We start from the raw sequence: 13273 nt of genomic DNA, 5'->3' as shown, positions 1-13273 counted from the left end.
CATGGTTGTACAGAGTCTCTGTGAACAATTCCATATAGTTTGCTGTGAACTCTGAGTTGGAAGGGGCACTGAATTTTGATAAACTAATACTTAATAGGTGTAGTTTGCTTTGGAATATTTCTGTTACAGCATTTTCTGGGGTTAAAGAGTTGATTTCTATTTCGAAGGAGACAGCTTTGTGGACAGACCTCACCAGCAAGGATGTAACATGGGGGGATGCAGCGCTCTCCCATATTCATAAGTACCAAGTCAGTATGCTTGAACCTCTGGTGGGTGTGCACACTATCAGGTCCAGGGTATTTGCGTTAAAGTCCAGGAATTGCTGTGCCTGTAAGTATGAGGCAGTGTATGCTTCCCAGTCTATAGAAGAGTAGTTAAAGTCTCCCATGAATAGGATATTGGATTTAATTGCAACTACCTCCAGTAGGTCTAGGTATGAGATATGTGATTCTAGGGGCATAAAGCTTGCTATGATTTGGTATGGGACTTTGTCTATTGTGATTTACATGTGGTTAAATACCAGGGGATCATGTTTACCCAATGCAGAGTTTTGCTCGTTGCCAATACAGATAGAGACAACTCTACCTTTTGTCCCAGTCTGTGCAGCTTATGGTGAAAATGTGTGGAAGGCACTGAAGCCCTGCACTGCTGGATAACTTTTTGCAGATTTAAACCATGTCTCAGTAATGGCACAGATGTCTATATTCTCCAGAGTGACGACAGTGTGTAGGGTGTGGTGTTTCTTGTTTACGCTTCTAGCATTGAGCAGTAACACCTTCTGGTTTCTTTAGGTTTTATTTGCTATGTTGGTAGGTTTGTCAATCTGGCATTGCCTAAAAAAGTCTCTAAGGGGTGAATAAAGTTTTAGCTAATATTTTGAAGCTTAGGGGAGACAGGTGCAGACCATCCTTTGCAAAGCAATGTGGTCAGTTAACCATGTCCTCCTATGCTGAGAAATACTGAATCCCCCTGGAAAGACACCAGAAACTAAGTCAATTACTGAAGTTAATCTCTTCTGTTCATATTGGGAATGATTAGCTCAGGTAGCCAACTTCTTTGGTCAAGGTCAGTTACTCAAGTGCTTCTCATAGTTAATGTCTGATAGTGGACTTATCGGCCTTGCAGTCCCTAAATGTGGAGATCTCTCATTTGCTGAACTGCATTTCCTAATACACAGTAAAATAAACAGTGTAACATATTTTAAAGACTTCAATAAACAGGAAGGCACACTTACCTGATGTAAAACTGTTCTCTCCTCCTAGCAGTATATGTCTCTTAGCTAGCATTGCTCTGTGCATGTGCAAATTGATTAACTTCTGTTAACAGGGTAGCTGTGGTTTGCTTTGCTTTCCAGTCATCCACATCACCAGCAACCCTCTGTGCAACAACTCACTTCCTCCTCCAACCACAGAGAGCTTTTCCACCCAAATCCAAATCCCTCACTTGTACAAAATATGCACATTACCACCCATAACACAAACACCAACAAAACCTTAAAGAAGCAAACACTGTAACCTCTTTGAAGTTAAAACTACCACCTCATTATTACTTACTCAATCCAGTACAAACTACTTCCTCAAAATATCACAACTCAACCAAATCAAAACACCCCAACAGAAATTACAACCACTTATGCTACTACTTGACAACACCACTCCAAATAACATCTCTCTTCAGTGCGCTCAACAAACTGCCGCACCACTTTACACAGACCCCTCACTTCATACATTCACACAAAACAAATGCACAAATCTTTAACCTTCAGTAGCCCATAGCACCATTCACATTAACACAATCCTACATCCAATTTAGCACGCATTTAAAAGGTTAACTAAACCAATGGTCCTACTGACAACCATCTTGACATGCTGCTCACACAATCAAAATGTGCCATCTACCAAAATTCATCAACTTTCCATCCCCATATTAGCATACTTAAATGTTATGGATTACTTCCTCCTAAAATCTCCATATAAACCCCTTCTCTACAAAGCCAAGGACATAAGTATCTCTCCCTCTATACTGCCATACTATATAGAATTTTCTTTATCTAAGTATAACCGAAATCAACAGAAAATAATCTTGTTTGCTTAAAAAATCCTCTACCCACCCCATATATACACCACTCAGAGTCCTCATATTAATTACAATATGTGGAGATATACACTCCAATCCAGGACATAAGCAATAACAATTTACATTCAACCACAATGCCCCGACAACTCCTGCCCCAAACCCCAAATACAGCATTGCTTAGGTCAGTTGGGAAAATCTAAATAACAAGCTAAACCAAGTCCAACTCTGGCTCTTACAAAATAATTTAGATGTATGTGTCCCCAATAAACCAGATCTAAAGCCATGCCCAAATACTATTAAATCCATACTTTAAAAACATTACTTGCAAAGGAGGTTAGGAATCTGCCTATGTGGTGGCTACCCATCTCTCACAAAAACCATTCTGAAATGCAAATGAAAGCTGCATCATCCAACACAGACAAATATGCACCCAAATCATTAATCATAAATATCCCGCTGCTCATCAATCTATCATTTACTGCCCTCATCTATCAATCTCTGTAATAGACTTTAAAGGTATGATCCAATTCGTCCTTGACCAGGCTTGAGCCAGCAAACACACTGTATTCCTAGGAGACTAACACTAACTTCCTCAAAGTTAATAGTTTCCTGACAGACCACCTACGCCAACTCAGAGCCTCACCTGGCTAAACCTAACAGCAAACAATACTCTGTTAAGAATTGCTCTTTACCAGTTAACCACTTGACATATCCTCATCTGCTGTCCACCCCTCATACATTACTGACAACTGTATAACATTCAACTACTACTTTAAAAAGCCAAAAACAATGCAAGTTTTCTAGTACACGCAACCCATCTCTAAAATAAACTGACAAAATGCAGAAAATGTCATCACAACTACACTGCATAACCAACACAAATACAGCATCTGATTTTATTACTGATGCACTCTACAGCATACAGCACCAATACATTCCCCAAAAACTCAGGCTAATAAAAGTTGCACACTTACCATGCTTAACGGATGTCCAGCAACTGTTCATAAACAGTGCGTGTGCCTGAGAGATCTGGAAACGCACAAATACACTACAGAAAAACACAATAATTACATCTCCTATGTAACAAAGCCAAAAAATAAAAATAAAAAAACACACAATCTGAGGAACCAAGGCCATCTATTGATGAAATAAGCAGCCATCTACCTTCTCAATCCACAGACTGGAGAGAAGTACACCTTTTAACAGGTTGCTCTAAAATCTAGGTCAACTCTTCAGCTCTCTCTGCCATAGACCTTGCCTCAGAATTTGCAAAGACCCTATAGGCCCCACACTCCAAAAAAGTCTCCCACACCATAAATGCTAGAACTATACCTCCCCTCCATTTTACATCAATAGAAGAAGCCAAAAACATATCAACAGTCACTATCCAGCAAATGGTAACCCCAGGTACTCACAGCACATTCCCCTTGTTCACTTTCAATCTATAATCCACAACATTCAATATATCTTCAATTTCTCATTGTCTCAACAAGTCTTCCCAGATACTTGGAAAGAAGCCAACATAACCCACCTCCTTAAGGCACCACTACTCACCATCACAGGCACCTTTAGACACATCTCTCTTGTGAACCTTGTCAAACACCTTGAAAAAGTTGTGTAGAATCAACTTTTCATACATCTTCCTTAGCATCATGACATATGCTATCATCAGCGAGTGCATGTACTAACCCAACCATATGCTGACTTACCACCGGCTTCGTCTGCAGCCCTATGCTGTGTAGCAAGGCCACCAACATCCTTACAGCCTTGATTACTACACACTGTAGCACACTCCCTGATGAATGCATGACCTGAACTGCCCCTTTAGGATACTCTCTACCATGCTAGATAGTACAGTGGTGCAGTGGTTGCATTGTTGCCTCACAGCAAGAGGTTCTCCTGTTCGAATCTCAGCTGGGCTGCCTTCTGTGAGGAGTCTGCATGTCCTCCCTGCATTCGTGTGGGTTTCCCCCGGGTGCTTTAGTTTCCTCCCAAGTTATAAAGACATGTATTTGGAATGTTTCTCCCAGGGTCTCCACTGAAAATTGGCTTTGCTCGAAGTCAGACTTTCCTGGTAAATAAATGTCAAATAAATAGAATAAATAAATGTTTTCACAAGAGCCCATTTGTAGCTCTACTCAGCAAGCCACTGATCACCTTTTGGGGTTGTAACTAACCAGTGTTACAAATCACAGATGTTGGATGCAATCAGGCCTGTGCAACAACTTTGTCCTCATGTCACTGATATATAATAGCTGGATGTGGGCAGCATGGTGCTGCATACATAAATATGAGACATCCCTGGGAGACTGCATGTGTGGGTTATCTACCAGATGTGAGCATCATACAAATTTCCAAAGTGACTGTAGTACATATCTGTGATGTTGCTAATGCACTTGCATACTGGACAGATGTCTCTGGAGTGGAACTCCTATTCATATATGTCACCCCTTGGCTACCTGGTAAAGCTACATGAAGGTACCCCTATTGTGCTACATACTACTGACAGACTTGCCAGTCTATGGAATGCATGCATTGAGGTCTTGTGAGAGAGTACTGAAGAGTGTTATGAACTCCCCTATGTGCGCTCCATTATACAGGTGACAATGTAGATGCCTAGTACAATATCCAGTGCTACTTAAACTTTGGTCTACAGCAAGATGGGTAGTCATGCTGTCCAGCTGATGTTAGGTCTGTGTAGTACATGTTATCTATAGTGTCCATGATAGCACTGTCAGCCTTGTTACATGCAACAAGCTCCTATTTAAGCAGAATGACAAGGGGTCACTCTGCAGAAATGGCTCTCATTACATTGCTTAGCTGGGTGTATAGTAATTATGCCTACCACATTTCTTGCATGTGCCCATAGACTGTGGCATTCCCTATCTCAGCTGTGATGGGAATCGTATTATTCATGCTGTTGCCATTAGCACAAGAGGCTAACACACGTGTTTATACTGCCCTATTATTCCTCCTTGTTATGCTTTTCTTTTGCACCAGTGCATTTTGTGCATCCTTGGTATTATCTTGCCATCTCTTCTCACTTGCTGTACAAAACACGAGTCCATTGTTATTTGATCATGATTTCATGCCACGGTATGCTTTACTCTGTTAAACAGCACCTTAATTTTTTTACAACATCCCACCTGGGGACAGTGCCAGTTTTATTCTTCATATTTTCAAGATGAACATTAATTATTTCTTGACATTTTATGATGTTTGTAAAATGTGTAGAGCTGCGGTGGTGCAGCAGTTAGTGTTGTCACCTCACAGCAAGAGGTTCTCCTGTTCGATTCTCGTCTGGAGAGCCTTCTGTGTGGAGTCTACATGTCCTCCACACGGTTGTATGACGTTTAAAGACATGCAGGTAGGTGTGTGCATGAATGGGTGTGCCTTCTTTGAAGGTTGGGTGTCTGGCTGGCAACTCAGCACCATAAAATCCACTACCAATCATTAGTGGACTGGAGTTCTGTTGTGGCAACCCCTAAGCAGGAAAAGCTGAAAGACATTAGTTTAGTTTGTAAAATGTGTTAACTGGTTCACCCAAGAACCACATACATTTTGTTTGAAATACATGCTCTTTTGAGGCACACTTCTTGAATATTTAACAAAGCAGTGAAAAAAAAAAACTGTCACCTAACCTCATCACCATTAACAGTTACCTAATGTTTCTCCAGCTGCACAAGAAACACAACCTACATTATGATGTAGCAATACCAATTTGAAGGCTGGTCTCTTACCACTTTAAAGAAGTAATATTAAATCAGAATTAAAACAGCAGCCTTATCACTTGAATGGAAAGTAATAGAATATATTAAGTAAACTACGAAAATTTCAAGGGTTACAGAGACAGCAGTCTGTTGTAAATGCCCTCCTTCAGTTGCCTAAAAAAGTATTGTTTTTCTATATTCAAATCCCACATTCTGAAGGAAAATAAGAAGGCAAGTTAATGGAACTTTTAGCATTTGCTAGGACCAATCCAATTCTCCAGCTATGAAAGAAACAGCAAGGACGAATATTAACATGCAACTTAGTCACATAAAACAAGGGAAAAATTCTCCAGGGCTGAACAAAATATGTGCCTCCTAAAAAGGACTGTGACAAAGTTAAACGGTCCAAAAAGGGATCTAACACGTCACAGTAAAGACCATTTTGCAACATTTATGTTCATTCAGATGAATACAGCCAAAAACAACAAGAACATTCACAGAAAAAAAGCTTACTACACTGTCACTACATATCAACCACACTAATACGCACAACTTCACATATAGTTTCATAAGTGGGGGCAAACCTCTTCCTCTGGACATCCCATATTGGGACTTTACCCCTAAGCCATATTGCTGACATATTTTTAAAGGCTCCAAGGTTGTCAGTGCCACTGAAGAAAGGCCATGGAGTTAAGTTTAACTTCTTACTGTATTTTGTGATCTCTAACAACAATCCTACAGTCAAGGTCCCAGTCTCAAAGACTCTTATCAGCTAACTGGGCATTAGCAGCACTGCATATTATTACATCAGTGGACTAATTCAGGGGACATTGATATGATCCAAATTATGTTTCATAGGATCATAGAGCCTGCAAATGTAATCAGTCTAATGACCATGTATACACCTTGTCAAATACCCACCCCCTCTCCTTTCTCAAAGAGGGTAAGGCCATTTAATCCCAGTGCAAATGTGAGGGTAAACATCTGGTTGTCCAGAGCATGTCTAAAGGAAGATGAGTCACATTATTTAACTTCTAGAGGAAGTCTATTCCAGAGCAGGAGGGAGATGCTACGTGAAGAGTACATCCCCCTCCCAAGGTGTTTTATTTACCGCTGATGTGCATTAAGATCTCTGGTTCTAGTGCTGTCTGCACAATTTGACTTGTTGAAAGTAAGGAGGTCAAGGACAACAGGATCTTTTATGGTGCAGTAACAGAAGTTCAGATCACCATTCAGGAGTCTACTGGACAGAGAGTATAGGACACGGCTTCCAGCCTCTCCTGGTAACTAAGGATATTAAGACAAGTGATCATTTTTGTTGGGAACTTCTGGGGCTTTCCAAATTGTCATGTTTTGTTTGCATCTAATGAGGTACGCACTAACAGTAGCATTATACTCTATGACCAGCACTAAATATAGGGGAAATATTACTTCCTTGGGTCAAGATAAAATACTTCTGGCAATCAGTTGCAATTTATAGGAGGAACTTCTGACTACAGCTGCCACACAGTGATCCAAAGAAAGGGAAGGGAAAGATCTTCACAAGTCTCTAATTACGTTTTCACTTGACAATGGGCTGTTGCCTCTACTGAAAGTTGTAATAAATTTTGTCGTCTTCTGAAGGGAACAGTACTACATTTTTTGGTATTCAGTTTCAGGCCACTATCCATACACCACATGTTTTAGTGTACGCCCTTTCTGAAGGGTACAAACATCTTCAGGGGTTTGAAAATTACCAGTTTGCAGAAATCAGCAAACTTGGTCAAATATCATAAATAAAGATGCAAAAGGCTGAACTGCTCTTTACTTGTTCCTTGATTTTATATGTTTTAAGAAGGCACCTGAACAAAATGGCTGTATGAGAATGCAACCACAAAGTAGCATTATGGAATCCCTACCCCCCCACACACACACATTGAATGAAGGCTGCTCATTCATGTGTCTTTCACTTGAGACAGCTCAGTAACAGTAGGATGTTGCTCTAACATTTCCAAAAGGGCAGCAATGAACAGTATGCTACATTCCCTTTTTGATTTAGAAGTCTTTACTGATAACACTAACTGAGCAGCCAGCAAACTGTTTCAAATAAATTTTCTTTTTTATGCACTGCATGTATGATGTGAACGGATTAATAACAATACCATGGACAATTTAAATCAGAATTAATTTGCAGCAAAATATATCTTTAAAAATTTGTAGAGATAGTCAAGTTTGAGTATAAACTCTAAATTTCATTGTAATACACCATAGAATATCAGTTGTTTATTCAGGAAACTGGCAACATTAAATATCAGTCTCATGCAATAAAAGGTAAACTTTAATTATATATTACAGAATACTGTTAAGGTCTCTGATTATTATAGCTATGCTGTATGTATTCTTTTGTAAAAAAAAATAGCTGACAAGAAAATGTTTACCAACCTGTAAAAGTCATATTGTTCTATTAAAGGAAAATAATTCTGAACAGATGCCTGGTTTTGTGTGATAATTCTTGTAATATTAGACACTCCCTCTTGGATGGGAAACATCTTAGTACGCTCTGTGATATTGGAGCCAACTGAGTTCAGAGCATTCTTAATATCTATAAAAATACAACAACAATGAACAGTTTTGTAAATAAGGATGGTAAATTAACGCTGATTCAGCCTAACACAGCTTTTACTTATGTGCTTAATACCCAAGCACTTTGCACAGTATGAACAAAAGTACAATATACAAAAGTCAACTCTAACAAATTTCTAGATATGTATTACAAAAGCACTTTGAGCAATAAGTCACTGACAAACACAGTAAAGCTAATCTAAAGTCTATTGACTATGTAAACTAAAACAAAATTATAAAGCAGAAAGAAGAGACAAACGCAGAAATAAAAATGAAAAGGAAGTTATGTACTCACCATAATGTTCAATGTTTATAGTCCATCTCACCCTTCATTCTTACTCTTGGGTTCGACTCGGCAATTCTCTAGCTCAAAATCTTCTGGTTGGCTTGTGGCAAGGAGGTATCCATTAATGCACCGCTAACGTATCTCAGATCTTGTTTGCTGCAAATAGTAATATACAGAGACAAAGAACAAACCATGTACAAAGGTCTCCACATAGAGGAAAGGCAATACCCCCAAGGTCCTCAAGGAGGGGGGCAGGAGGGAGGATTCATAAGAATGAAGGGCGAGATGGACTACAAACATCGAACGTTATGGTGAGTACATAACTTCTTTATGTTCTGTAGTCCTATCTCGCCTTCATTCTTATTCTTGGGACAGCATCCCTAGCACCTTTATCTTGGGTGGCTCACTGGAAAATGCTCCCGTATACTGTGGAACCAAATACTGTGGAACCAAAGGAAGACCTGTTCCTGGAAGCCATGTTCAATTTGTAATGAGTTATGAATGTATGACGGGAAGCCCATGTTGCTGCTGCACAAATGTTATCTATTGGAATCTTTGCCTAAAAGACTACCGAAGTAGAAACAGATCTGGTAGAATGAACTTTCACCTTGAAGGGAAGATCTTTGCCACTGGATGTATAAACAAATGAAATGCAGCTTGAAATCCAGTGACACAGGGTGGTTTTGGAGACTGGTAGACCCATCCTTGCATCCGAAAAGGAAATAAACAATTGGTCTGACCTTCTGTAATTCTTAGTTCTATCGAGATAAAATCGCAATTGTCTATGAACATCAAGCTGACGAAATTTATACTCTGCCTTGTCAGAAAAGTTAGGGAAGAAAACAGGTAATTCAATGGACTGATTAATATTGGTCTGGCAAGAGACCTTAGGAACAAATGAAGGGTTGGTCGGTAAGGAAACCCTATCTCTGTGAAACACCAAATAAAGAGGCTTAATAGAGAGGGCTTGCAGTTCTGAGACGCTCCTTGCAGATGTAATGGCCACTAAGAATATTGTTTTCCATGACAGGAACTTGAGGTCACAAGTTGCTGAAGGTTCAATCGGACTCTAAGTAAGTTTTTGAAGTACAAAATTCAAATCCCTGGGTGCCACAGGATCCATGACTGGAGGTAGTAATAATGTGGTTCCCTTTAAGGAAAGCTCTACACAGTCTATGCCCCATAAGGGTAGGATCATTAGCCAAATGAAAGGTAGAAATAGCTGCTCATTGAACTTTAATAGTGGCAGCTGCTGAGCCTTGATGGAACAACTGAGTAAGGAAAGTACAGTTGTGTACACTTACCATAAATGTAGATGTTAGAGTGTATTCACTGTTGCAGTCATTACATTTGGGGGTAATCTGCTGGCAGGTTGCCCTCAGTCAGCCTGAATTCCAAAGTCTTGGGTCCTGCATCAGTTGCTGTCTCCTCTTCCATGATGTCAGGTCATCAGGGGTATAAAACAAGCAGCCAACGCCATTTTCTTTAGTTTTTCTTGCCCCAGATGTCAGGTGTCCCCAAAAAGGTAGCAAAAAAAAAAAAAAAAAAAAATATATATATATATATATATATATATATATATATATATATATATATATATATAAACTATATAAGCATGCAATACAAACTTTACCTTCATCTACAAGCAAATACACCACATAGGTTGTAGAAGATAGTGAAGGAAAGAGAAACTCCAGAATAAAAGGGGGATGGAAGGGCGGGTAACCTGGACTGCAACAGTGAATACACTCTAACATCTACATTTATGGTAAGTGTACACAACTGTACTATGTTCCTCGTGTTTCACTGTTGCAGTCATTACATTTGGGTCGAATCCCAAAGCTATGGAAGGGAGGCTGGAGCTAAACAGCATTAGGGGTGGCTGTAAGGCCCTGCAGAACTGCAGTGGCAAAGCCTGCTCTGGACTTGGAGTAGAGAGGCAAATGATAATGCTTTGTAAAGGTGTGAACAGAACTCCAAGTAGCAGCCTCTAGAATGTCTTTGGTTGGCACTCCTCTGAGAAAGGATGCTGATGTAGCTGCAGCTCTGGTGGAATGAGACCTAATGCCCTTGGGAACAGGTTTGCCATTGTGTAAGTAGCAGAAACGAATGCAGTGGCTTACCCACTCTGAAATAGTCTGCTTTGAAATAGCCTTTCCTTCTGATCCTGCAGCATATGTCACTAGTAACTACTCAGTTTTTCTTAGAGCTTTAGTCCTGCTCAAGTAGAGTCTTAGCTGTCTGTGTACATCCAATGAATGCAGAATCCTCTCCCTCTTGTTCTGCGGATTTGGATTAAAGGTTGGCAGATGAATAGTTTGGTTAAGAGCCAAACTGGTAACCACCTTAGGCATAAATGAATGATTGGTCCTCAGAGACACCCTGTCTAGGTAAAATATGATAAAAGGCTCCACAGCCATGAGGGCCTGTAGCTCTGAGACTCTTCTTGCTGAAGTAATTGCTAGGAGCAGAGCGGTTTTCCATAAGAACTTTAGATCTGCAGTAGCAGCTGGTTCTAATGGAGGCAGGGTGAGCTTTTCCAACACATAATTGAGGTCCCATGCACGTACTGGTGATCTTCTGGGAGGCCTTAAATTTTTTGGCTCCTCTAAGATACCGCTTTAGTAAAGGATGAGAAAAGATTGGTGGCTCTGTATGGTAATGAGCTGAAATGGCAGAGGCATGAATTTTTGTTGATGAGAAAGATAGGCCTTTGTCAAGCATCTCAGTCAAGTATTGTAATATCTGAGGAATATTTGGTTCTGCTTTATCAGCTCCTTGTGCTTGATTCCAAGCACAGAATCTCCTTCCATTTATCAGCATAGGATTTTCTAGTACTAGATCTTCTGGCTTCCAAAATGACATCCATCACAGCTTTACTGAGAGCTGTTGTTTGTATAACTACACGATCAGCCATGCTGCCAGGTTCAGTGTTTGGAGCTGATTGTGCAGGATCTGATTGTTTTGCTGGGACAGCAGTTGAGGTCTTTGAGGTAAGGTCCAAGCTGGGTATCGAGACAGGTTCCTTAGGATTGGGTACCAGTATTGGCGTGGCCAGTCCGGGGCAATTAGTATCATCTTTGGATTCTCTTGTCTGACTTTTAGTAAGACCTTGGGAAGAAGAGGCAGAGGAGGAAAGGCATAAACTGATAGGTTTTTCCAACTGAAGGATAGGGCGTCCACTTTCCATGCTTGTTTGTGATAAGTCCTTGTGCAGAATCTTTTCAATTGATAATTTTGAGGAGAGGCAAATAGATCTATGTCCTGACTCCCCCATTTCTTTATCATGCTGAATACTTGTGGATCTAGTTTCCACTTGTGAGGGTCCATAAGGTTTCTGCTTAAGTCGTCTGCCAGAGTATTTTGTTTTCCTGGCAGGAATTGAGCTTGTAGATGTACTTGGAAAGTGACAGCTGTGTCCCACAATGCCATGGCTAGTCTGCAAGAGGGGTATGAATGAGTGACCCCCTGCTTGTTTATATACCACATAAGCGTGGTGTTGTCCGTCTTTACCAGTAGTTGTCCTGGATGAATAAGTCCTTGAAGGCTGTCGGGGCATTTTGAACAGCTAACATCTCTTTTTGGTTGATATGCAGATGCATTTGTTTTGCGGTACATATGCCCTGAATGCATCTTCCCGTCAGGTTGGCCCCCCCATGCATAATCCAATGCGTCTGTTGTTAAGGTTTGGCTGACAGGGGGTAGAGTGAAGGGCCATCCCATGTTTTGGTGACATGCCTTTGCCCACCATAGAAACTCTTGTTGTATGCAGGGAATGACAGGAATCATTGTTTCCAGACTGTGACAATGTTGACTCCATAAACTTTTTAGGTACCATTGAAGTTTCCTCATATGCAGTCTTGCATATGGAATCAGTAGAATGCAGGATGCCATGAACCCCAAAGCCTGCAGAGTTTGTCTTGCAGATAACTGGGTTTTTGTTGCCATCAGTTTGAAGTAAGTAGTCAGTTGACTTTGTCTGGTGTGAGGAAAGCCATCTGGGCAGTTGTATTCAAGCTTGCACCCAGGAATGTTATCTTTTGAGAGGGTACCAGTTGTGATTTCTTTTCATTTATTGTGTACCCTAGGCATGTTAGAAGCCTTTTCACAAATGCCAGGTGCTGAAGAAGAATGTCCTTGTTCTCTGCTTGAATGAGACAGTCGTCCAAGTATGGATATATTTGTATACTTCTTTGTCTGCAAAAAGCAATTACTGGTGCCAGGCATTTTGTAAAGACCCTGGGCACAGTAGATAAGCCAAAGGGCAGTGCAGAGAATTGGTAATGCATTAAGCCAGCCTTGAAATGGAGATGTCTTCTGTATGATTCCTTTATTGGGACATGCAGGTATGCCTCTTTTAGAGGTCTAATGTCACCAGGCAAGCATTCTTGCCCAGCATGGGCAGAAGCTGCTGCAAAGTTAGCATTTTGAATTTTGGAATGTCCAGGAATGTGTTTAAAATTGATAAATCCAGCATTGGCCTCCAGGCCTTGTCCTTTCTGGGTACCAAGTACAGTCTTGAGTAAAAACCTTGTCCTTTTTCCTGTTCTGGTACTGGCTGAATAGCCCCCATATCCATGAGGGACGTAACCTGTTTCTG

At 40.5% G+C, this 13273-nt stretch overlaps 1 protein-coding gene across 1 annotated transcript in view; it reads right to left on the bottom strand.

Annotated features, from left to right (window-relative positions):
• Nucleotides 1–13273, bottom strand: part of PROM1 (prominin 1) — a 1709767-nt gene that overhangs the window by 797435 nt on the left and 899059 nt on the right. The window contains 1 exon segment of the mRNA XM_044062202.1: nucleotides 8208–8367. Within this exon segment, the coding sequence (XP_043918137.1) occupies nucleotides 8208–8367 (160 nt within the window).

The sequence above is a fragment of the Protopterus annectens genome, chromosome 2.part1, assembly GCF_019279795.1.
Source record: "Protopterus annectens isolate FY-2018-M chromosome 2.part1, PAN1.0, whole genome shotgun sequence".
Taxonomy (NCBI): domain Eukaryota; kingdom Metazoa; phylum Chordata; order Ceratodontiformes; family Protopteridae; genus Protopterus; species Protopterus annectens.
This window is presented reverse-complemented; position numbering and strand designations above follow the sequence as displayed.